Source organism: Diceros bicornis, chromosome 19, assembly GCF_020826845.1.
Source record: "Diceros bicornis minor isolate mBicDic1 chromosome 19, mDicBic1.mat.cur, whole genome shotgun sequence".
Lineage (NCBI taxonomy): Eukaryota > Metazoa > Chordata > Mammalia > Perissodactyla > Rhinocerotidae > Diceros > Diceros bicornis.
This window is the reverse complement of record NC_080758.1, coordinates 12,407,640-12,430,433: the sequence shown is the minus strand read 5'-3', so window position 1 is coordinate 12,430,433 and position 22,794 is coordinate 12,407,640. Positions and strand designations below refer to the sequence as shown.

Sequence of the window (22,794 nt, the reverse complement as noted above, 5' to 3'; positions counted from 1 at the left end):
GCCTTATCTTCAAAGTGGGCATAATAGCAGCCTCCAAGCATTGATGGCAGGATTCAAACAGATAGAGTTACCTCTAAAAGGATAAGAGACATCAATAGGCAACTCACAGAGAGAAAAAGCAAATGGCTGGTGCGATACAAGAAGCCGTCAGGGAATGCCCATAAAGCCAGATGCCCTTCTTTGCCCATCAGATCGGCAAGGATTTAAAGGCTGATAACTGCATCTTGGCAAGGCTGGGAAAATGCAAATTAAAACAACAAGTTACCCGCCTCTGCTCATCAGATTAGGAAACAAATGGAAAGACTGGTAAATCTGGTGGGGAATGAGCAGGCTCCTGCACTTTGGGGAGGCATATGAATTCTCCATGGTTTTGGAAATGATGTGGCAATAGCTAATAAAAATTTTAATGTCTACGCCCTTTGATGTGGCAAACCCACTTCCAGAAAACTGTCAGAGAGAAATAAAATCACCAGATGGCAGAAGAGATACCAGTACAACGAATTACTACAATAGCCACATACACACAAAAGGGAAACAAGTATAAATATCCATTGGAGGGGGATGGCTGCCTAAACACTGACATGCAGGGGCTAGAAAGATGTATTTTTTATGTTAATTCTATATCCGTCTACTTTGCTGGATTCTTTTTTGCTTGAGTTAGTTTTATCACTGATTTTCTGGGGTTTTCCAGGTATAGAATCAGACCCTCTGCAAACAGGGAGAGTTTTATTTCTTCTTTACCCATTCTTATATCAGTAATTGATTTCTCTTATCTAATTGCATTGGCTAAAACTTCTAGAAGATGGTTGTATTGACAGGGGAGAAAGTAGCTATATTTTTAGGTTAAAAAAAGTTGCAAATAATAGATATAATCCCTTTCTGTAAATACAGAGAGAGACATTCTAGGTGTGTATATTTGTCTCTATTTGCAAAATACAATGCCCCTACAAAATACTGTGAAGGGATATATATCAGCACATCCACACTGGTTTCCACAGGAAGCTGGCTTTGGAAGAGCGAGTATTATTACTTTTTACTGTTTACGTCTATGAAGTGTTAACCACGAGAATATGTGTCTTTCCTAATTTAAACACTCCAAGGTGTTAAAGTTTGATTTTAAATATGAATATAGGGCCGGCCCCGTGGCTTAGCGGTTGAGTGCACGCACTCCGATGCTGGCGGCCCGGGGTTCGGGTCCCGGGAGAGCTCTGATACACCGCTTCTCCAGCCATGCTGGGGCCACGTCCCACATACAGCAACTGGAAGGCTGTGCAACTATGACATACAACTATCTACTGGGGCTTTGGGGGAAAAAAATAAATAAAAATTAAAAAAATATATATGAATATAAATAAAGGAACTGAGGTGATGAGCTGTTGTGAGTACTGAACGAGACAATGATTGGTCTGGGATCCGGCACATAGAAAGTGCTCCACAAATAGGGTTTTTTCTTGCTGCCTCAGCCAATCCTAACAGCCCCCTCTAGGAGGAACTCACTGTTCTCCCCACTTTGCAGGTGAGATCACCGAGGCACAGAGAGACCACCTAGGAGTCGGTAAACCACCTCAAGCATCTGAGTCCGGAGTCTGTCTTAACCACTCCCCTCAACTGCCCCTCCAGAGGAAGGAACTGGGGCAGAAGAAGTTAAGTAATGTGCCCCAAATCACCAGCAAGGAAGCAGCAGGCTAGGAATCCGAATCTAGGCCTGGCTGCGAGTGTCTGAGACCAGACACGGTATTTCTCAACCTTCTCCTGGCACTTGTCAAACATGCAGTTTCCCAGCCTCCCTGGAGATTCGGATTCAAATGGACCGGGATGGGGCTGGGGGACTTCTAAGGGCCCCAGAGGATCCTTCTCACTGGGGACAGTGGCCAGGGGACAGTGCAGCCCAGTGGTTCCCACTGCCCCTGCACACTGAATCCGGCAGGAAGCTCTTTACCAATCCTGAGTCCCCTCTGTAGCCACGAAAATGAACGAGGTGGGTTTGTACCAACTGATGTGGAGACGCTCTTGGCGTGGAGTTCAGTGAAAGCCCGAAGCGCAGGACCATCCTCCAGTGCGCTGCATCCACGTTATAAAAGCACAAGGCCGACAACTAGGAGCAGCGAGGGCGTGCGAGCATCGAGAGACACGTGCAAGAGTGGTCCCCAGGCCCCGCTCCAGCTGTGCTGTGTCAATTTCCACCAGGAGCCCCAGCTCTGGTCCAAGCCCTGCCTCCCCGCCACTGTGCTCTCGCACACCCCCAGGGACGGGGATCTCACTGCCTCCCAGGGCAATAGATGTCCTTCCTCCTATGTTGCCTATGCTCCTTCAGCTTGAGCGTGGACTCCCCCTCTGGGTCCCTCTGTCTGCCCCACCACCCGCCAGGGCCCCACGGTGCTTACCCACTGACAGGGAGCCACGTGCCAGCTTGGGGAGCAGCAGGTCGAGCTGGCGGAAGGTGTGGAAGACGTCGGCTGAGTGGACGCGGTCCTGGGCCTGGCTCTGAGGGGTGCGTGGCAGTGCCTCGACTCCGTAGAGAGTCAGGTAGCCGGCTCTGGGGGCAGCAAACAGCGGGTCACGGGGTCATCCTTGGACAGTCTCAGCCAAACCCTCCCACGGCGCCTACAAGCTTTTCTTCATTCACCTAATGAGCAGCTAATTTTCTCACTCGACGCCCCGACTCTTTTGGGCCAGGGAGTCAGCAGTGAAGAAAACACAAAACCCTCAGGGTCCTCGCAGAGCGGACGGACACTCTAGCGCGGGAGACAGACAACAGACAAGAGAACTGGGTGAAGAGCAGTATGTCAGCGGGTGCTCGGAGGGGCGACAAACGCAAGCTGGAACGGGCGAGGGGGCGGGGGCTCACGGCTTAGGCGGGAACCCGCAGGATGAGGAGCCAGCGTGGGAAGAGCAGAGGGAGGGGCACCAGGCAGAAGGAACAGCCAGTGCCAACATCCTGAACCAGGAAGGAAAGGAGCGCTGCAGAGCAGCGGGGAGGCTGGGGAGGCCGGGGCAGAGTGAGTGAGGGGACAGTGGGGCGAGAGGGGGGCCACCCATCAGGAGAGCAGGCTCCTGCCCCTGGAGAGGGAGTCAGGGCAGGCTCCCCGGAGGAGGCAGGGTCTGAGCTGAGACCTGCGGGATGAGCAGGGGGAAGGGGAGAGGGAAGGGGTTCGGGCAGAGGGCACAGCCCGGGCACAGGCCTGGAGCTGAAGGAGCAAGCACGGCCTGGTCGGAGAGCGGCCAGGTATTGGTCCCGGCGCTGGAGCTGGGGTGCGAGGGCACAGCGGCGGGAGGGGCCTGGGGGTTGGCAGGGCCAGTCACACAGGGCAGGGCGGGGCAGGGCAGGGGCTGGGTTGCAATGGCGAGAAGGGTGGGCTTGACCTGGAAAGCCCTGGGGGGTCTGAGCAGGAGAGGGACAGGGCCTGGGGAGTATGGAGAAAGGATGAGACACAGGATCGAGTGTGAGACCACACACACACACTGCCCACAGGAATGCTCTCAGAGGAAATGTTTTCACCACCAGCCACTTTTGAAGGCTCCAGAAGCCCAGCCCACTGGCCTCAGTCCTGGGAGGGAAACCACAGGTTTTCACATTTTCCACATGGTGGGAGGGACTGGAGCCTCTGCAGAGACGCCACTGAAGCCCAGATCTGCCCCTCCGTCAACTTCTCCTAGTCCCTGGATCTCCTGGGACAGAGATTTTCCCAAGGAGAGGGTGGAAGCAGGAATGAGGGAGGGTGGGGGCCGAGAGACACCTGTCTAGTCCCCAGTCTATCCCTCATCCGCACAGTGCAGGCACATAGTAGGCCCTCAATAAATGCTGGATGGATGGATGGGTGGATGGATGGATGGGTGGATGGGTGGGTGGGTGGATGGACGGATGGGTGGATGGACGGATGGATGGATGGACGGGTGGAAGGGTGGAAGGGTGGGTGGATGGATGGATGGGTGGGTGGATGGATGGGTGGGTGGGTGGACGGGTGGAGGGATGGGTGGGTGAATGGATGGAGGGATGGGTGGGTGGATGGATGGGTGGGTGGATGGATGGGTGGGTCGATGGATGGATGGGTGGGTGGGTGGATGGATGGGTGGGTGGGTGGATGGATGGGTGGGTGGGTGGATGGGTGGGTGGGTGGACGGATGGATGGGTGGACAGATGGAAGGGTGGGTGGGTGGGTGGGTGGAGGGATGGCTGGCTGGCTGGCTGGCTGGCTGGCTGGCTGGGTGGGTGGATGGATGGGTGGGTGGGTAGGTGGACAGTTAGAACTTAAACCTGAGAACACTGATCTGGGGAGAAAATATGGGGTCATCATGATTCCAAGCTCAGTCATCCAGGCTACTGTCCCACCTTCCCCCTGCATCCCACTCACCTCCCCCCATCCAGCCTTGGATTCCCTGTCCCCAGAGATGGAGAGCTCCCAACCTGCGCATCCACTGGACTAAGAGGAAGCAGCCCTTTCTTCAGAACGGCTGAAACGAGCTCCTTCCAGCGTCTAACCCGCTGGCCCTACCCAGGCCTCTGCATCAGCCCAGAAGGAATTCCCTCCCCTTCTCCTCCAAACGTGTGAGGCCCCGGGTCCCTCTTCCCCAGACTAACGCCCTCAGTTTCCTTACAGCAGAAGCTAAATGTGCAGTCCACAGACTGGATTCAGCCAGCAAACGCATTTTGTTTGGTCAATAGAGTTTTCCTAAAAACAAACTGAATGTATATTTATTTATTTATTATTATTATTTTTTTTTTTGGCAGGGAAAGATGCGCCCTGACCTAACATCTGTTCACAGTCTTTCTCTTTTTTTCTTTTTTTTCCCTCCCCAGAGCCCCAGTGCATGGTTATATATCCCAGTTGTAAGTTATTCTAGTTCTTCTATGTGAGCCCCCACAGCATGGCAACTGACAGACGGGTGGTGTGGTTCCGCAACTGGGAAGCGAACCCGGTCGGTCAAAGCAGAGCATGCCGAACTTTCCCCGCTAGGCCATCAGGGCTGGCTCTGAACGTATATCTAAACATCTGGGGAAATTCACAAAAATCTGGATTTCCCCCTCATCTCATCATGAAAAAGAGAATACGGCCACCTGGAGCCCGCAGTCCCGCCTGGCAGCCCTGGGCAGGAGTGGAGTCACGGCCACTCCTTCTAGACAGGGACGAGCTGGCAGGGTCCTCACAGTGGTCCCCGTGACACTGCAGCTAAACGCCTGTTGCCATCTGTCACCCCACTCGCACTGGTTTCTTCTTAAAGCAGAGAACCATTTCCCCGTACATATATTTCTACCAAAAGTAGGCAATGAAAAATAAACCAAAAAGAAAACCAAGAAGGCGACCAGGTTTCATGCTGTGGAAGTGAAGCCCCTTCCTACGGCGCCTCCTCATCAAATTAACACCTAACACTGCGGAGGACGGACTGTAAATAACTGCATGTGTAAATACACATGTGACCTGTAGGTGGCGCCAGGAGCCACAAAGAAAAATGAAGCTGGAACGGGGTAATGAGAGAGGGCCATCATAGTAAATTGGGTGTCAGGAAGGCCTCTCTGAGGAGGAGACACTTGAGATGAGACTCAAATGAAGGGAGGCAGGAGCCACGCAGACATGTAAGGAACAGCATTCTCGGGCAAGGGAACAGAAACTGCAAAGGCCTCAAGGTGGGAGCGTGCCTGGCCTGTTCAAGGGACAGTCAGGAGGCCAGAGAGATGACGGGAGAGAGTGAGGGGAACACGGGTAGGGATGAGGCAGGAGGGGTTGGGGCAGATCATGCAGGATCCTGTAGGCTAGGGTTGGAACTTCGGATGTGACTCTGAGCGAGGGGCCCGCACAAGGACAGGTTAGAGGATTAAGTGGTGGTTTGGGCGTGAGAACCTGCACCTCTACATCAGTGTCCCCGAATCCAACTCGCCCCTTTCCCTTCTGTTACAGGGGCTGCAGATGGCGACGAAAAGGCCCGAGGCCACCGAGCCAGGAGGCAGGAGCTCCAGCCGAGGCCTCAGGGCCTGAAGACACCGGGGTCCATTTACATCTGACCCCTGCCCTGTGCCTGCTGTCACCACGGGCCTAAACAGACTCAGCTGCCACCACGTCGTCCCCACCTCCCCCAGTGCCACTCTCTGACTTCTTTGCCCGCACAAGGACTCAGGGCGGCAGGAGCCAGGAGACCTGGGTGGGGCCGTGCTGTGAACTTGCTGGAGGTTTCAGCTGCCCCTCTCTGGACCCCAGTCTGCCCATCGTCAGTGACGGTGCCCCAGACCACCAGTACCCAGCCTGCTGACCGCCTTGACCGCGTCTGCACCACTCCAGGGTGAAATGGGAAAAATGTGTCCCTCTCACACACCGAGGGTCATGCTTGAGAGTGTAGGCTCTGCAACCAGCCCTGCCATGACCCCAACCCTGTGGGCTCTCCAGGCCTCAGTTTTCTCATCTGTCAAATGGGGTTTGTAAAGCAACAGCTTCCTGGAGCTGTTGTGAGGATGAAATGCATTAACACACATTGAGCCCACAGGCACGCACATACATATGTGTCATAAGTGTCCCCGTGTGCCCACAAGTGTCAGCGAACACCTGTCCTTTGTGCTGAAACTGTGTCCCTCCAAATTTCTAGAGTGGTCAAAATGTCCTTTCCTTTATGAGATGCTGGTCAGCTAACGGCAGCTCCAAAAATCAGCGAGCTGTCTTCGCAGCCGCTCTTTCCCTCGCGGCCTGCACCCACGCTCCTCCGTCGCCTCCACCACCCCAGTCCAACCTTTCAGCAGCTCCCGTCAACTCCAGCCCCCAAAGCTACCCCAATTCTCGCCGTCTCCCCTGTCAGCCCCGGGTCCAGGCCACCGTTCTCGCACCTGGGCAACCACAACAGCCTCCTGCTTTTCTCTCATCGCCACACACCGACCTATGTTCTAGTCTCTATCCGGCAGCCAAGGAGAGCTCTTAAAACTCTAAGTCCAACCACATCACACCCCTGTTAAACCCCCAATGTCACTCGTCTTACTTAGAATAAATTCCGTGGCCTTGAGGCTCTGTGAGACCTGGTTTCACAATTTCTCTGCCCTCGTCTCCACCCTACCCCCTTGGCTCATTAGGCTTCAGCCACATTGGCCCTCCTGCCAAGCTTCTTCCTACCCCTGGGCCTTTGTACTTGCTGTTCCCTTTGCCTAGAATCTTGGCATGCTGGGCATCCTGTAGTCAGGCCTCCACTCTGAGGCCAGAACCTCTGAGAGGCCCTCCTTTTCAGTTAAAAGAACCCCCCAGGGCCTATCACCCCATCTGCAGATCTCTGTCGCATTTATCACTCTCTGACATAATCGTCTTTATTATCTGTCTCCCCGACTAGTGTCAGCTCTGTGAGTTTTGGGACTTCATCTGTCTTTTCCCTGCTGCATCCCCGTGCCTGGAACAGTGTCTGGCACTGCTGAAGGAAGGAACATTCAGCAGTGCAATTTTAATATAAGTTTACAAGGTCTGATAAAAAGCTAAAGGCCTGGGTTGGTCTCCCAAACAGTTTGTCTTCCTGGTCTGTGAGGTTCCGAGGGCCGGAGTCCACAGGAAAGACGGCCTCTGAAGCCTCGTTCTGCTACCCCCTCTCTGGGTGACTGGCGAGGCCCCTTTTTTGGGCCTGTGTCTCCTTTACAACTCAGAGGCTGGGCCAGGTGAACACCTGGGGTCCAGATGCAAAATGTCACCTTGCAGTCTTTGCTTTGAGTGTCCCAAACAGCTTCCCCCCCACAAAGTCCCCCTGGTCCCTCTGCCACTATTGTGGCAGACCCAGGTCCAGAGTGGCGGGCTCCGATGCGGGGGGCGCATGCGCTCACCTGAGCAGGAAGCTGTAGGAGAAGTCGAAGAGCCCCATCTCATGCCAGCCACTGCCGGCCTCTGTGTCCCCCAGCAGGACAGTGAGGAGGTTGGTATACATGGCTTCCGTAAGCGCCTGGAGGTCTCTGTGGAGGAGAGTCCTGGGGCAGGCAGCAGAGGAGTGAGTGCAGCTTCCACGGGGAAACAGATGCACATGGGCGCCTCCCCCCCAGACCCCAGGGTCCCGGGGCTCCAGTTTCTCACGGCAATGGGGGCCTTTGGAAGACTGGCTTCAACAAGATGATGTTATTATTACTAGTGTCATTAACAACAACGATAGTTACCATTTATTGTGCTAAGTGCAGTGATCTCATTTCATCTCTTGACAACCCTAGAGATGACAGTTACTATTATGATACTCATTTTACAGATGGAAATTCAGAGAGCAAAGTGACTCGCCCAAAGTCACCCAGCCAGTAAGTGATACAGCTTGGACTGAAACACCAACCTGCCCCACTCCAGAGTCTGAACTCTTAACCCGGGTAGTCTGTCCCTCCTCGGGGCACACAAGCCCAGGTAAGGAGCCCACAGACTTCTGGGAGAGAGGAACTAAGAGACCAACCCTTTCTCCTTGAGATCCACAGTTAGGGAGACATGTTTGGATAAAGTATCCCCTGACCAAAGACTGCTAATGAGGCATGACCCCAAGCGAATGTGACCTGAGGAATACGGGATTCTGGCCAGTGACCTGGTCTCAGTTTGTGCCCAGGAGTCTGGGGAGAGAACCAGCTCTGGGAGAGTGTGGCTGAAGCGAGAAGCCCCCTCTTAACTGAGCCTCCACGACACAGAATCCACGTCGGACCATAACTGAGTGTGTGGTTAGAAACCAAGAAAGGAGGGATCTTGTCTCTAAGGTTAAGGCCCCTCTGAGACATGTGCGCGGATCTAGACCAGAGAGGGCACCACCGCGGCCCGTGAACAGAGTCCGCGGGCGGTGCAGAGCCGACTGCAACAGCGACACCTTGTGGCAGCAACAAGAACAGTGCTGAGAACTGCTCAGGTGCTCCAGCTCTCTGCCGCCACCTGCTGTTTGGAAATAGGATGGCCCCCTTCAGACTCAGCCCCTAGGTTCTTGGATAATTCAACAGGGGAAAGCCTCCAGAGGGGTTCCATAAACTCCCAGGTAATAAAAGCTTTTGGATGTTCAAGCTGGAACATTGTGGAAAGACAATAGACATGACCCATGGGAGATAATGTGTGTAAAGGGCTTATTACACCACCTGGCACACTGTAAATGCTCAACAAATGGGAGCAGACACAGCAGTTGACCCTGATCCAGCTGTTCCCCTGACCCCACTCCAAGCACACTAGTCCTTGACCGAGACAGTAGCCCTCAGCAGCTGTGGCAGCCACGCCCGGAAGACACCATGCCGGCTTGTGAGAAATTCCCGGACACCCTTGGGGTAGACGCTGGAGGAAACTGGGGTCCTCCCTGGGCAGGGGGAGTAGGATGCAGCGAACTGTGGACTCCTGTTGCTAATGGGACCCACGGTCCCCCTGGAATGACGGGACCCAGGACAGTCAGGCTCAGAAATGCTCCTAGCAGCTGTCCCAAAAGCCAAGGTCAGAGGGGCACTGCCTCCATCAGTGTTCACCTCACACTTTCCTCAGGGTTAGCAGTCCTGAGAAACCTACCTTCTAGATGCTTTTCCTAACTCCAGGAGGTTACTCTTCTTAGAGACAGATCACTAAAGATGACCCTCAGACTGTGTGAACTCTTCAGAGGGGACACAGAGTCTTATTTCCTCAGTATGTCGGGTGGAGGAGAATGGGCCGTGGAGGCTGCAGACCTGGGTTCAAATCCCAGCTCTGCCACTCACTAGCAGTAGACCATGGGTAAGTCACCTCATTTCCCTGAGCCTCAGTTTCCTCATCTGTAAAGTAGGGATAAAAATACCTACGTCTTGACTATTGCCCAGATATGAAAGCATGCCTATCAAACATCTGGCATATGGCAGGTGACTTCAAATGGTCGTTGGCATCATTCTGCAGCCCTGCAACTAGGACGGTGACCAGTGTACAGAGGTCTTCTGATGTTTGCTGGATTAACGCAGAGTAAGTGTGCTCATATGTCCTCTGTTGACATAATTACTCCTTATGTTTCAGGACCTGGGCCACTTCCTAGCTGGGTGACCTAGAGCAAGTCACTTGTCTTCTCTGAGCCCCAGTGTCCTCTGTAAAGCGGGGCTATAAGTTACTTTCCCTCCAGCACTGCTGTGGAGACTAACGAGATCATGCATGACGCCTGGAACAGAGTATGGTCTCAAACATATTAATCACCCACCCACCTCCCTTCACTTTGTAGATGCAGAAACAGAGCCTCAGGAGGGGGACTGGCCGGTCCAAAGTCACCAAGCCAGGAGCTGGTGGAGCTGGGACTTGAATCGAGATCAGGCTGACCCAAACCCGGTCTCTATCCACTAAAATCAGAGCTGCCTCCTAAGAAGTAAAGAGTTCTTCAGCCCAATTATTTTGGGTTTTCTTGTTTTGTTTTCGTTTGTTTATTCAAAGCAGATGTCTTTCCTGGAGCCCTGGTGTGGAGAGAAGCCCGACCCACACAGAACGTGGGCTGTGCAGGTAGCAGCAGCCCCCCGGCCCCCACAGGCGCCGTCTTCAGCACTCACAGTTTCATCCTGGCCTTTTCGTCACTGGGGCTGTACTGCGGAAGCTGCACATCAAAAATCCTCTCCATGAGGAAGACAGCGTAGGCGTGGAAGTCCAGCCTGGTGCGAGGCTCCCAGACCACCGTTTCGTAGGAGTGCGGGTCCAGGAGGACGGTGACGTACCTGCCCCCCACCAGCACCTGCGGAGCAAGGAGCACAACCGGGAACAATGGCAGCTCTCGGTGCTCAGGGGCCCACCCTGTGCCCGGCACCGGTCCCTCAGTACTTCACGGACAATGTTCTCTCTGCCCCTCACGACCACCCTGTGAGGTAGGGACCATCATCCACCCGTTTACAGCTGAAAAGTGAGGCTTGGAGAAGGCACATATGTGCCCGAGATCACACAGCTGAGAAGTGGCAGAGCTGCGCCTGGAATTCAGCGCTTTTTTGAACCAAGGGCCATGCTCTTAACCATGTCACTCTTAAGCACCTGCCATGGTTATCTTGGCTACTGTCATAGCTTCAGCAGCCAGGGGAGAGTCTGCCCACGAAGGCAGCAGAAGGATGTTGTTGTGCATCATAGGTGGATGGATTGGATGGATGGATGGATGGACGGATAGATGGATAGAAGGATAGATAGAAGGATCTTGGTGGATAAATTCTAGGGGATATATTGTAGATGGGTGGGTGGATGGATGGATAAATGGATGGAAGGAAGGAAGGAAGGATGGATGGATGGATGGATGGATGGATAGAAGGATAGATAGAAGGATATTGGTGGATAAATGCTAGTGGATAGATTGTAGATGGGTGGGTGGATGGATGGATAAATGGATGGAAGGAAGGAAGGATGGATGGATGGATAGATGGATGGATGGATGGATGGATGGATGGATAGAAGGACAGATAGAAGAATATTGGTGGATAAATGCTAGTGGATAGATTGTAGATGGGTGAGTGGATGGATGGATGGATGGATGGACTGATGGATGGATGGATGGATGGATGGATGGATGGACGGACGGACGGACGGATGGATGGACAGATAAATGATGGGTGCTGTTGGGTAAATGCTAGTGGACATGCAAGTAATGCCCACTTCTTTGGGAGGCTGAGCTCTGTATGTAACATGCTCCCAAGAAGGGAAAGAAGCAGCACTGGAGAGCTGTAATCCTGCAGTTCACAAGGGTAATGGTGTTTGCCCTCAACGTCTGTGGAGGGGGCCACATAATTCTACCCACTGCCTTGGCCTCATTTTCAAACTGTGGTCTGTGAGTCACATAAATCAAACTCCTTATAAAATACAGGCCAATATTCAAGGAAAAAATGCTATTGGATGGATTGTTAGGTGGGTGGATAAATAGAAGGACAGATTAGTGAAGGTATGTTGGATGGAAAGATGGATGGATGGGCGGCTAGAGATTGGCTGGAGACTAAATGTATGGATGAATGTTGGGTACATGGATGGCAGGGTGCTGAGTGGATTTTGGGTAAACAGATTGAAGGATGAATGCTGGGTGGAGGGAAGTTGGAAGGATACACGGAAGATGGATGGATGGGTGGTGGCTGTTTGAACGGATGCTGAAAGGACAGGCGACTGGAGATATAAATAGATGCATATCAAGTGGACAGACCCTGGGTACTGAATGGACAGATAACTGAATGTTGGGTGGATAGTGGCAGATGGATGGAAAGACAAGCAGATAAACGGCAGAACAGAAGTTGGTGCAAATGGAACATGTGGATGAAGGTTGGATGGATGTTAGGCACATGCATGCAAGAATGCTGGATAAAGCTGGGTGGACAGAGAGAGAGATGCCGGATAAATGGGTGGATAGACGGATGTTGGATAGGTATGTGGAAAGATGGATGAATGAGTGGATAGATGGAAGTTTGGTGGACTGGAATACATGAATGAATGTTGGGTGGGTATTAGGATGGAAGGATGCTGCTTAGATATGGGGTAGATAGGCAGAAGGAGAGATGTTGATGGATGGATGTTGGATAGTTGGAAGTTGAGTGAATGGATAGAGGTCAGCTGGATGGATTACAAATATTGGATAGATATTGAATGACTGCATAGTTCAATGTTGGGAAGATGCTAGAGGGATAATGAAGGGATGGCTGTTAGATAAGCGTTGGATGTACAGTTGGATAGACATATGGATAGAAAGTTGGCTGGACCACTGGATGCTGGATGGGTAGGTTAGTGTATAGAAGAATGTAGAAGGATCAGTAAACAGCAGGTATCACAGGCCCAGCTGCTCATCCCCTTCCCTCCCAAGAGGCACTTACAGTAAAGATATCACCATGCTTCTCCTTCATCCTAGTGAGGAAGCTGGCAGCATCTTTTCCAAACTCCAAGGCATAGCCCAACCAGGGGATACAGCCCAGGTCCAGGGGAGGCTCGCCAGGTCGCCTGCAGAAGCCACAGCACTTATCACACTTGATGAAGCAGGGAAGAGGATAAAGAGTGTAGGGCATGGGGTGTGATTTTAAATGGAGAGGGCAGGGCTGGCTTCCCTGAGGAGACATTTGAGCAAAGACCTGAAGGTGGTGAGGGAGGGAGCCAAATGGAAATCTGGAAGAAGAGCCTTCTGGGCAGAGGGAACACAAGTGCAAAGGCCCTGAGGTTGGAACATGCCTGGTGTGTTCAAAGAACTGTAGGGAGGCCAGTGTGGCTGGACTGGGAGAGCAAGAAGCAGTGGAAGTTGAGACCAGAGCAGTAATGGGGCCCAGACCAGGGAGGGCCTTGTGGGCAGCTGTGAGGACGTAAGCCTTTTCTCTGAGTGAGCTGGGAGCCATGGGAGACTTTGGAGCAGAGTAGGGACGTGATTTGGCTTAGGTGTTTACAGGATCCTTTTGGCTGCTGAGTAGAGAGTGGACGGTAGGGGGCTAAGAGCAGAAGTTGGGGGACCAGTCGATGTTGGTACATATCACAGGGTCTAATCGAGGTGGTCATCTCTCTGTGGGTGAGGGAGCCTTCCGGAATCCAGTAGTATAAGATAGAGCTCTCTGTCTGAGCCGACCTGGACCAGGGTTTTGGGCATGTCACACGCCCTGTCGTGCCCACAGAGAAGGGAGGAGACTGGAGAGCGCGGTTGACCGGCAGAAGGAAGTAGGAGGACTGGCCTCACTGCTGCCCCCTGCCTGCCCCTGGCCAGCTCAGAATCTGAGGTGCTTCAGGGGGCCAGAGGCCAGGGCCATGGCCTGTGGGGATGCCCCAGGGGTACATGCTAGTTCACCAGGGGGCGTGATGGTCGTGTGTGATATTCAAGGTCAGAATCGTCTGTGAGAGCAGAGGGACTCCTCCGAGGATATAGTAACTGTTTAGAGCTCACGGTGGTAGACGTAATTGTAAGATGACCCACAAGGACCCACATTCTTCTATAATCCCCTCCCCCCCGAGTGGGGGAAAGATGGTACAGTCACTGCAAGAAAAAATGATTTTCCTTAGTGGGCCTGACCTAATCAGGTGGGGACAGGGCTCTTCCTGGCAAAAGAGACTCAAAGCATGAGAGAGATCTGACATAAGGGAGGTTCTCTGTTGCTGACTTTGAAGATGGAAGGGGCCACGTAGCAAGGAAGGCAGGCGGCCTCCAGGAGCTACGAGTGGACCCTGGCTGACAGCAAGCAAGGAGACAGGGACCTCAGTCCTACAGCCGCAAGGAGCTGTGTTCAGCCAGATTCTTCCCCAGAGGCTCCCAATAGGAAGGCAGTCTGGCTGATACCTTGATTTCAGGCTTGTAAGACTCCGAACAGAGAACCCAGCCCCACTGTGCTGGACTCCTGACCTACCAAACTGTGGGCTAATAAACGGCTGTTGCTGAGTGTGTGGGAATTTGTTACACAAGAGATAACGAACACACTCAGACTTACATCACACTTACCCTGGGCCCTGACCTTGGCCAAGCACTTAAGATATGAATGTCTCATCACATCCTCCCTCACCACCCTCTGAGGGAGGGACTGTCAGCTGAGGAGAGCTACACCATGATCACAAAACGGGCCTCACAACATCAAAGAGCTGGTGCTCATAGTGGACCCCTTGGAGGTCCCTAAACCCAGGCGAGGACCACTGTTTGAGTCTTAGAATTATCAGAACCACAGGGATGCAGGAGGCTCCCTGTCTGCTGAATGAGTGAGTGAGTGAGTGAATCACCCCCTCTCTTCTTCTCACTGTGGATTCAGTCAGTCATTCACCAAATATTAACTAGGGACCAGGCACCGCTCTGGTGCTGGAGATACAGCAGTGAACAGGACAGACGAGGTGCCTGACTTTGTGGGGCTTACATACTAATAAGCGGAAAAAGACAAAAAACAGAAAAAGCAGAATCACTTCAGAGAGTGAGAAGTGTGAGGAAGAAAATAAAGGAGACACAACTCGACAACGAAAAGACAAGTAACCCAATTTAAACATGCACGAAGGATTTGAAAGGACAGTTCTCCAAAGAAGAAAGACAAGTGGCAGGAGGAACATGAAAAGACGCTCAACATCGTTAGCCACTGGGAAAACGCAAATCAAAACCTCAGCGCGGTACCGCTTCACACCTACGAAGATGGCCACAGTTAAGAAAGGGAAAGTAAGCGCTGGCAGGGACGCGGGGAAATTGGAATCCTCGTGTACTTCTGGCGAGAATGTAAAACGGTGCGGCTGCTTTGTAAACTAGTCTGGCAGATCCTTGAAAGGTTAAACAGAGTTACTATACGACCCAGCAATATACCCCCAAAGAACTAAAACATATGTTCACGCATCAACTTGTACACTATTGTTTATAGTCGCATTATCTATAATAGCCAAACAGTGGAACCAACCCAAGTGTGTGCTGACTGATGAATGGAGAGACAAATGTGGTATATCCACGCCAGGGAACATTTTTCAGCCATAAAAAGGAATGCAGTACTGATTCATGCCACAGTGTGGAAGAACCTCAGAACCGTGATGCTAAGCGCAAGAAGCCAGAGACAAAAACCACACATTGTATGATTGTATTTCTGTGGAATGTCCAGAAAAGACAAGTCCACAGAGACAGACAGTAGATTGGTGGTTGCCAGGGGCTGGAGGGAGGAGGGATGGAGAGTGACTGCTAATGGGTACGGGGTTTCTTTTGGGGGCGATGAAAATATTCTGGTGATATATTCTGAATATAGTGGTGATGGTTGCACAACCCTGTGACTATACTAAAAACCACTGAATTGTATACTCTAAAAGGGTGAATTTTCTAGCATGTGAATTATATTTCAGTACAGAAAAAAGAAAGAAGGGTGATATGAGATAGTGAGGGGGCTGGTTTAGAGAAGGTGCTCGGGGAGGACCCCCCCCAGAGGTGCCATGTGAGCAAAGACCAAAGGATAAGCAGGGAGTACAGTGGAAGAGTGTTACAGACAGAGGGAACAGCAAGTGCAAAGGCCCCGGGGTGGGAGCGCATTTAATAAGGTTTTCAAGACAGCAGGAGCCGGTGTGGCCAGAGTGGAGAATGTGGGGGTGAGGGGTAGGAGATGACGTGCAGATGACCTGTGGACCGTGAGGGCCTGAGGGCCGAGGAGAGTCTGGCTGTTACACCCGGTGCCATGAGGATCCCCTGCAGGGTGAGAAGCCTGAGTCGGGAAGTGATGTGATTATGCTTGTAAAAGGTTGCAACAGAGACAGGCAGGAGGGAGACGTGTCAGGAGACTTCCATTACCTTCCAGGAGAGCAATAATGGTGGACGCCGAGGCCACGGTCCCCAGTGGGCCGGGCCCAGCATGCGACGCCTCCACCTCCACGTGGTGGACAGAAGATTGGCCAGATTTGAGGGCTGGGGTTTGGGAAAGATGGGAGCAGAACCAGGGATGAGGTCTGAGGGCATCAGGAAGTGCCTCCCCAACCAACCCTGCTCCCCGCCCCCCACCCCACGTCTGAGCTCATCCTTGAGCAGACTTGCAAATTTGCAGCTCTGGGGTTCTAAGGGGGGGCCAGGGAGGGGCCAGGCCCTTCCTTTCCCCCCTCTCTTTGTGAGCCACTGGTTCAGGGCAGCTTCTCCTGCAGGCTCCATTTACAGGAAATGTGTCTAGAGACAGAGATTGGATTGGTGGTTACCAGAGAGGAATGGGGGAGAGAGGAGGGCGAAAGGGGTGATGAGGCACATGTGTGTGGTGATGGATGGTAATTAGTCTTTGGGTGGTGAATATGTGGTGAACAGAAATCAAAATATAATGACGTACACCTGAAATTTGTATACTGTTATAAAGCAACGTTACTTCAATAGAAAAATAAAGGAAACGTGTCACCCTGGCAGAGCACGGGGTGGAGGAAGCTGTTGGCCCGGTGCGCCTAGCCCTCGCCCAGCCCTCTCCCAGCCCAGGTCGGAGCCCAGAGAGCGGGGACACAGGAGCAGGGGCTTCTGCACAAGAGGCAGGGAGGCGAGGTGGTGGCGAGCCAGCTTCAGCACGCTTCCCAGCTTCAGATCCCAGCCATGCTTCTTGCTGGCTGGGTGACGCTGCTTCTCCGTGCCTCAGTTTCCTCATCTGTAAAAGGGGAGTGACAACACTACTGATCCCATCAGGCTGATGAAGATGAACGGAGGTCTGGCCAGCGCCTGGCACCTAGTAGCTGGGGTGGGTCTGAGAAGCAGGACCGGTAAGACTCCCGGGTGCCATTTACTGAGCAACAACCTACGTCTGGCACTGTGCATTTTCCAAATGCTTCCTTGCTTGGCCATAATGCTAATACTTAGCGAGCCCTGACTGTGTAACCCCATGAGGCAGGAACGGTTACTATCAAGCCCATTTTACAGCGGACGAAACTGCGGCCCAGAGGGGCCGAATCACTTGCCCGAGGGCCCACCGTGGAGGAGGTGGGTTTCTGACCCAGGCAGGTCTGACCACAGAGCCCACGCTCTTGATGCTCCCCTGGCCCCAAGTCACCCCAGGTGGACATCTGCATCCCCACTTTGCAGATGAGGAAACTGAGACACAGAGAGGCTGCAGTGACTGCACAGACGCGGGGCCTGAGATTTTCCCCTAAGACGTCTTTGAGGGTGTGGGTGGGGCCGGGGCTTCCTTTCGCTGCCCTTTGTCCCTGCTGCTGCCGGAGCCCCCCAGTGAGCAGGTGTTATTTCTGGCAGCCTTATTCTTTCCCCAGAGAAGTCCCCAAGGAGGCGCAGACAAAGGCAGGAAGCTGGGAGCCCAGGCGTCTGACCCGCGGCTCCTCCAGCCCCGGGCCCTGAATCCAACGCGGGCCTGGCTCACATTCCAGGGTGACTCAGCTGCGGCGGCGGGGGCAAAGGGAGCTCTATTTTGGGGTCTGCGGTCTCCGGCCCCTCCCACTGCACTCTCACTGGTTTGAGGCACTGCCAGGCCCTGGGGGGCAGGGGTGGAGGGCTTGACGCTCTCATCTGCCCACACAGCTGACTGTCGCCTGCCCTTCCTGGTTCAGATATCAAGGCACCTTCTCTGATTCTCCCCTGGAGCTTTGATTCCCATCCTGTGGGTTCCTCCAAAAGCTGCCCGTTCCTCGCTCACAGACACTGCCAAGCCCGCCACCTGTCCTGTCTCTGTCTCCCACTCGACGCTCTGCAAATCAGGGGAGAGAGTTGAGGGTAGATATCCTCCACCTTTGTGGCCCTTGAAATATCACGCCTTCACTGGACGGCAGTGCCACAAGAGCGGGCACTTCTTCTTGACCCCAGCACTTAGAACAGGGCCTGGCACATGGTAGGTGCTTCATAAATACCTGTCAGATAAATGAATCACGTACACAGTTGGTGCTCAATGAGCAGCACCTGCCTCCCAGAGCTGCTAAGAGGGTTAAGGCAGCTAACACAGATTAAGAGTCTGACACACCGTCCACGTTCTGGGTGCCCAGAGCAGAGGCTGCATCATTTAGCTGTTCAGTGTTGGTGGACTGCCTGACCTCTCTGTCCAGTAGTTTCAACTCAATTCAGGGCCTCAGGCTCTGGGAGGATTTAATGGGTTTAATGCTCAACCCATTCTCTCCCCAGGGCTCACCCACAGGCTGTCTGCCATCAACCACGGGTCTCCCTGACCCTCTTCCACTCCTCGCCTTTGCCTCCCACTGTGTAGAAAAAGCAGGTGGCCACCTTGCTCTAGTCTTGTTTTCCTGTTTTTGTAACAGACACAGATTCAGAGAATTGTTTCTCAACATAAGAAAAAACAGTAGAGCAAGTATAGCAATAAATAGAATAGCTGTATGGCAGAGAGGCAACAGGGAGTGGTGAGGACTGTGGCAAGGTTTAGAGAGGGCTTTACTGCTGAGTCCCAGGCAAGTGTTGCTAGATCTTCCAATTTTTCATGAGAAGCTGGAAATCTGGAGTTTTGTGTGTGGAATCCCCCAATTTTCTCCCCTTGTACTGTGTGGTACACACCAGATCCATCTGGGGCTAAATCCAGCCATGGACCATCATTTGGTGACCTCTGGTTAGTGCATGTTGGAATGAGACAGATTTATTTGTGCCTAGAAATTTCGTACCCTGCAAGGGACCAGATCAGCCCTTGAGCCACCAGGAACCCTTACCTGATGCCACTGTGATCTCTGGTCCCCCAGAAAAGGGGCTTCCTGCCCAGGAAACCTCTCCCAATGCTCCCAGCAGCAGCCACACAAGCCCAGAGAGGAAGAGAGATGCACTCAGCCTGGTGAAGCGGCTGGGGCATGAGAGACCAGCCGCATGAACCATCTCAGAGTACAGATGGAGAAACTGAGGCCGGCAAAGCAAGAAGGTTTCTAATAGCCACATGGCAGATCATCAGCCTCAATGGGCACAGAAGTCAGACCCCTAATTCCAGCCCCAGGCCTCCCAACTCCCAGCTCGCACCTCTCCCAGGAGAAAACAATCACAGTTATCAAGCTGGGCTTAAAAATTTTTGCCATAATTATAGAAATTTGAATTTGGACTGGGAACTAGATGATATTAAGAATAATTTTTCATATTCTCAAGCAGGATAATAGAATTGCAATTGTGATGGTTTTTTGACATGCGTGCTGAAATATTTAGTGGTGAGATACTATACCTATAATTTTTTTAAAAATGTTAACAACTGTCAAATCAAGATGATGGGTAACTGGGGGTTCTTATACTATTCTTTTTATTTTTCTATATAGTTGAAATTTTTCATAATTAAAAAATTTTTAATTAAAAGAAACGAAAAACAAGCCAGAGGTAAAGACAGAGCTGCTGACTGACTGAAGTAGTGCTTTTTTTTTTTTTTTACTGGGAAAAGCATGGATTTTGGAACCGGCTAGACGAGGAATATAATTTCTGTGCGGCTTTAAGCAGGTCACGCAGCCTTTCTAAGCCTTGGCTGTAAGACGGGGTGATGAACGTACCTCGAGGGCCGCTCAGGAGAACCGCACGAGCCCAAGAGGCACGGGGCCTTGCTCGTTTTGACCCACACTTTGAATCACCGTCTACACAGTGTCAACATCATCACCTCTTTTTCTAACACTCGATTATTTGCTATTCCTTAAGAATCTTCCGCTTGTAGCCGCATCCCTTACTCTCCTAACGTCATGTGGTTCTAAGACTTTTGAGCATTCAGATCACAAATATAATGTATGGGAAGAGTGAAAATTCATTTTTCTGGGGAATTAAAAATTCTTGCAGCCCTGGTTTTTAATCCAGGCAGACCCTGGGCAAGTTGCTTGGCCTGTCTGAGTCTGTTTTCCTCCTCTGTACAATGAGGGTAACAAGAGTGCCCCCTCGCTGAGATAGGAGGAGAAGATGAGATTGGGGGTCCCCATGGGGTCTCCCCAGGACCCACGCAACTGCCCCCGAGCTGCAGTGACCTCCCTACCCACACTTCTCCCCAATACCCACTGTTGACCCTCCTAAGCCACCCACAGGTATAAAAATCAATGACTCACCCTCAAAGATAAATTAGCTCTCGGGACTGACAGCAAAAATTAGCTAAAATAATGTTTAATTGGCATTCCTTCTAACCCAGCAATTCCACCCTCACCTACTATTGTCATCATCATCCCCATTTTAAAGATTGGGAAACTGAGGCAGAGAGCAGTTACTCAACTTGTTCTTATTCCTGGAGGCTGGAAATTTCCATGCTGAGCACCCAGGTACCCTGCAACCCAGAATCCATGTATTTTATGGCGGCCCTCATCTACCCAGAGAAAAGCACAGACCAGGAGGCCCCCCAGAAAGACCACGGCGCATTGTCTGAAAAAGCAAAAACACTAGAAACAACCTAAAACAACCATCCGTAGGGACAGGAATAAAAGGGAAAAAAGAAACCTGCCATTTATTCATACTATGGAATACTACACAGAAGATGAAAAGAATGAATTAGATCTCCGTGGAGCAACATGGATGGATATCAAAACCAAAATCTGGAGTGAAAAAAGCAAATGCGCAGGAAAACATCTCTGCAGCGAGTTTCCAAAAAGCCTGACAACATAGGAAAAATAACTCATTTCTTTATAGGGAAAGTTATTTGCTGCCTTTCTCATTTTCTTTTTCATTTTTTCCTGGCAAATGATGGAATACACGGTTTTAAATTTCACCTGAGAAGGTGTCTAGTGGTTGAAGAAAAATACCGTGAGCTTACTGTTTGGAAATTTAACTAAGATGTTGTTTAAAAATAAAAAGTTTCCAGAAAGTAAATTTCAGACACTCTGCTTTAAACATACACACACACACACACTGTATTATCTATGTGTGTAACTAATTTTAAAAACAGCTGGAGAGACTGAGGAGATACGACAACTAAAGACAGTGTGGTACCCTGGACTGGATCCTGGCACGGGAAGAGGATGTTAACGGAAAAACTGATGAAATTCACATAAAGTCTAGAGTTTAGTTAATGGTAACAGACCAGTGTTGGTTTTTTTCAGTTTTGACAAATGGCCCATGATAATGTAAAATGTTAACAACAGTGAAAACTGGGTGAGGAGTATTTGGGAACTCTTTGTAAATTTTGCAACTTTGCAAATTTTTCTGTAAATATAAAACCAGTCTAAAATTAAAAGTGTACTTTTACAAAAATCTGGAAGGTTCCTCCCAAACTTATCAACAGGAGAGGTCCAGAATTGTCGGAAGGGTGGTTAAAAGGGCATCAGTCTTATCTATAACAGGACAAATATTTGTTTTAAGGCAAATGTATTCAGCTACTCCTTGTACCATTCAAATTAATTTAAAATATATTTTATAAACTGAAAAAGACCTACTGCTATCTCCCTGATTTGAGGTGTATGAGTTTTACTTTTTCTCTTAAATCAGATTCTCAATGGAGCAGGAAAACCTTTGGGATTAGGAGGCTGAGATGTCTGGTCCTGGGTGGGCCCCGCCCAAGCTGCGGGACCTCAGGGAGTGGAGACCCTTTTCCGGCCTGAGTTTCTCCACCGGCAGAGGAAAACACCGAGCCTCCCCAGCCCCCTCCTCCAGGTCGGGGGATCCGGTGGAAGGTGGGTCCAGGGCTGGTAAGACGGCATCCCTCAGGGCCTCTGCCTTCCCCGGCCTCAGCTCTCGCATCTGTGTAATGGGCGTGAGGACCAAGGCTTCCCGGGGGGCTGCTGAGAGCCAGGCAGGGGCTGGACACGGAGTAGGCGCTGGATCCAGGCAGAGGCCCCCTCCCCGGGGTCACGCCGAGCCGTCCCCGCACCCGCACCCGCTCCCCACCGCGGGCCCTCGGGCCTCACCTGGAAGCCGCCACACGCCCGGCCCTCGCGCTCCGGGCCCAGCGAGCGCGCGCTGGGTGATCAGAGCCCCGGGGCCAATCGGGGTCCCCGCGCCGCCTCCCCCTTTGAGCCCCCTTTGCGGGGGGACTCGGCCCGGCCCCTCCCCGGGGTGGGGGCATCAGCCTGCACCCCCGCCGCCCTGGGGCTCGCCCGGGGCCGTCGGGACGGCGGGAAGGTGACCCCGCCGTCCGGGGACTGGAGCCGGGGGCTCCGGGCGCGGACCGCAGCGGGACGCCCCCGGGTCCGGCGGGGACACTCACCGCGAGCGCCGGCGGGTCAGCAGCAGCAGCAGCAGCAGCGCGGCCAGGAGGCCGAGGAGCGGAGCCCAGGACATGGCAGGGCCGGCGACGGGCTGCGGCCGGGCTGCTGCGGGCGCCCTCCCTCCTCCCTCCTCCCTCCTCCTCCTCCCTCCTCCTCCTCCCTCCTCCCTCCTCCCTCCTCCTCCCCGCCCGCCGGGCGCCGCGAGCCCCCCGCGTCCCGAGACCCCTCCCCGCCGCTGGGCCGGGAAAGGGGGTGGAAAATGTGGGCTGGAGGGGAAGGAGGGAGTGTGGTGGGGCGGGAGGGGAGAGGTAGGGGAAAGGGAGGGGATGTGCAGGGAGGCAGGGTTTGGGGGGAGGAGAAGGGGGTGTGGGGAAGGGAAGGGGAGGGAATTTTGGGGCAGGAGGGGTGATGGGGATGACGGGAGTAT

The 22,794-nt window shown here is 52.6% G+C and overlaps 1 protein-coding gene across 1 annotated transcript in view; it reads right to left on the bottom strand.

The window, feature by feature from the left end:
- PTGIS (prostaglandin I2 synthase) overlaps positions 1-22,444 on the bottom strand; it is a 44,919-nt gene extending 22,475 nt beyond the window's left edge. Inside the window, exons 1-5 of the mRNA XM_058562495.1 lie at positions 22,367-22,444; positions 12,716-12,839; positions 10,442-10,620; positions 7,778-7,918; positions 2,385-2,536 (exon numbers count right to left, since the gene is read on the bottom strand). Coding sequence (XP_058418478.1) covers positions 2,385-2,536; positions 7,778-7,918; positions 10,442-10,620; positions 12,716-12,839; positions 22,367-22,440 — 670 coding nt within the window. The 5' untranslated portion in view covers positions 22,441-22,444. The remainder of the gene's footprint in view (positions 1-2,384; positions 2,537-7,777; positions 7,919-10,441; positions 10,621-12,715; positions 12,840-22,366) is intronic.
- Positions 22,445-22,794: the final 350 nt, after the last annotated feature.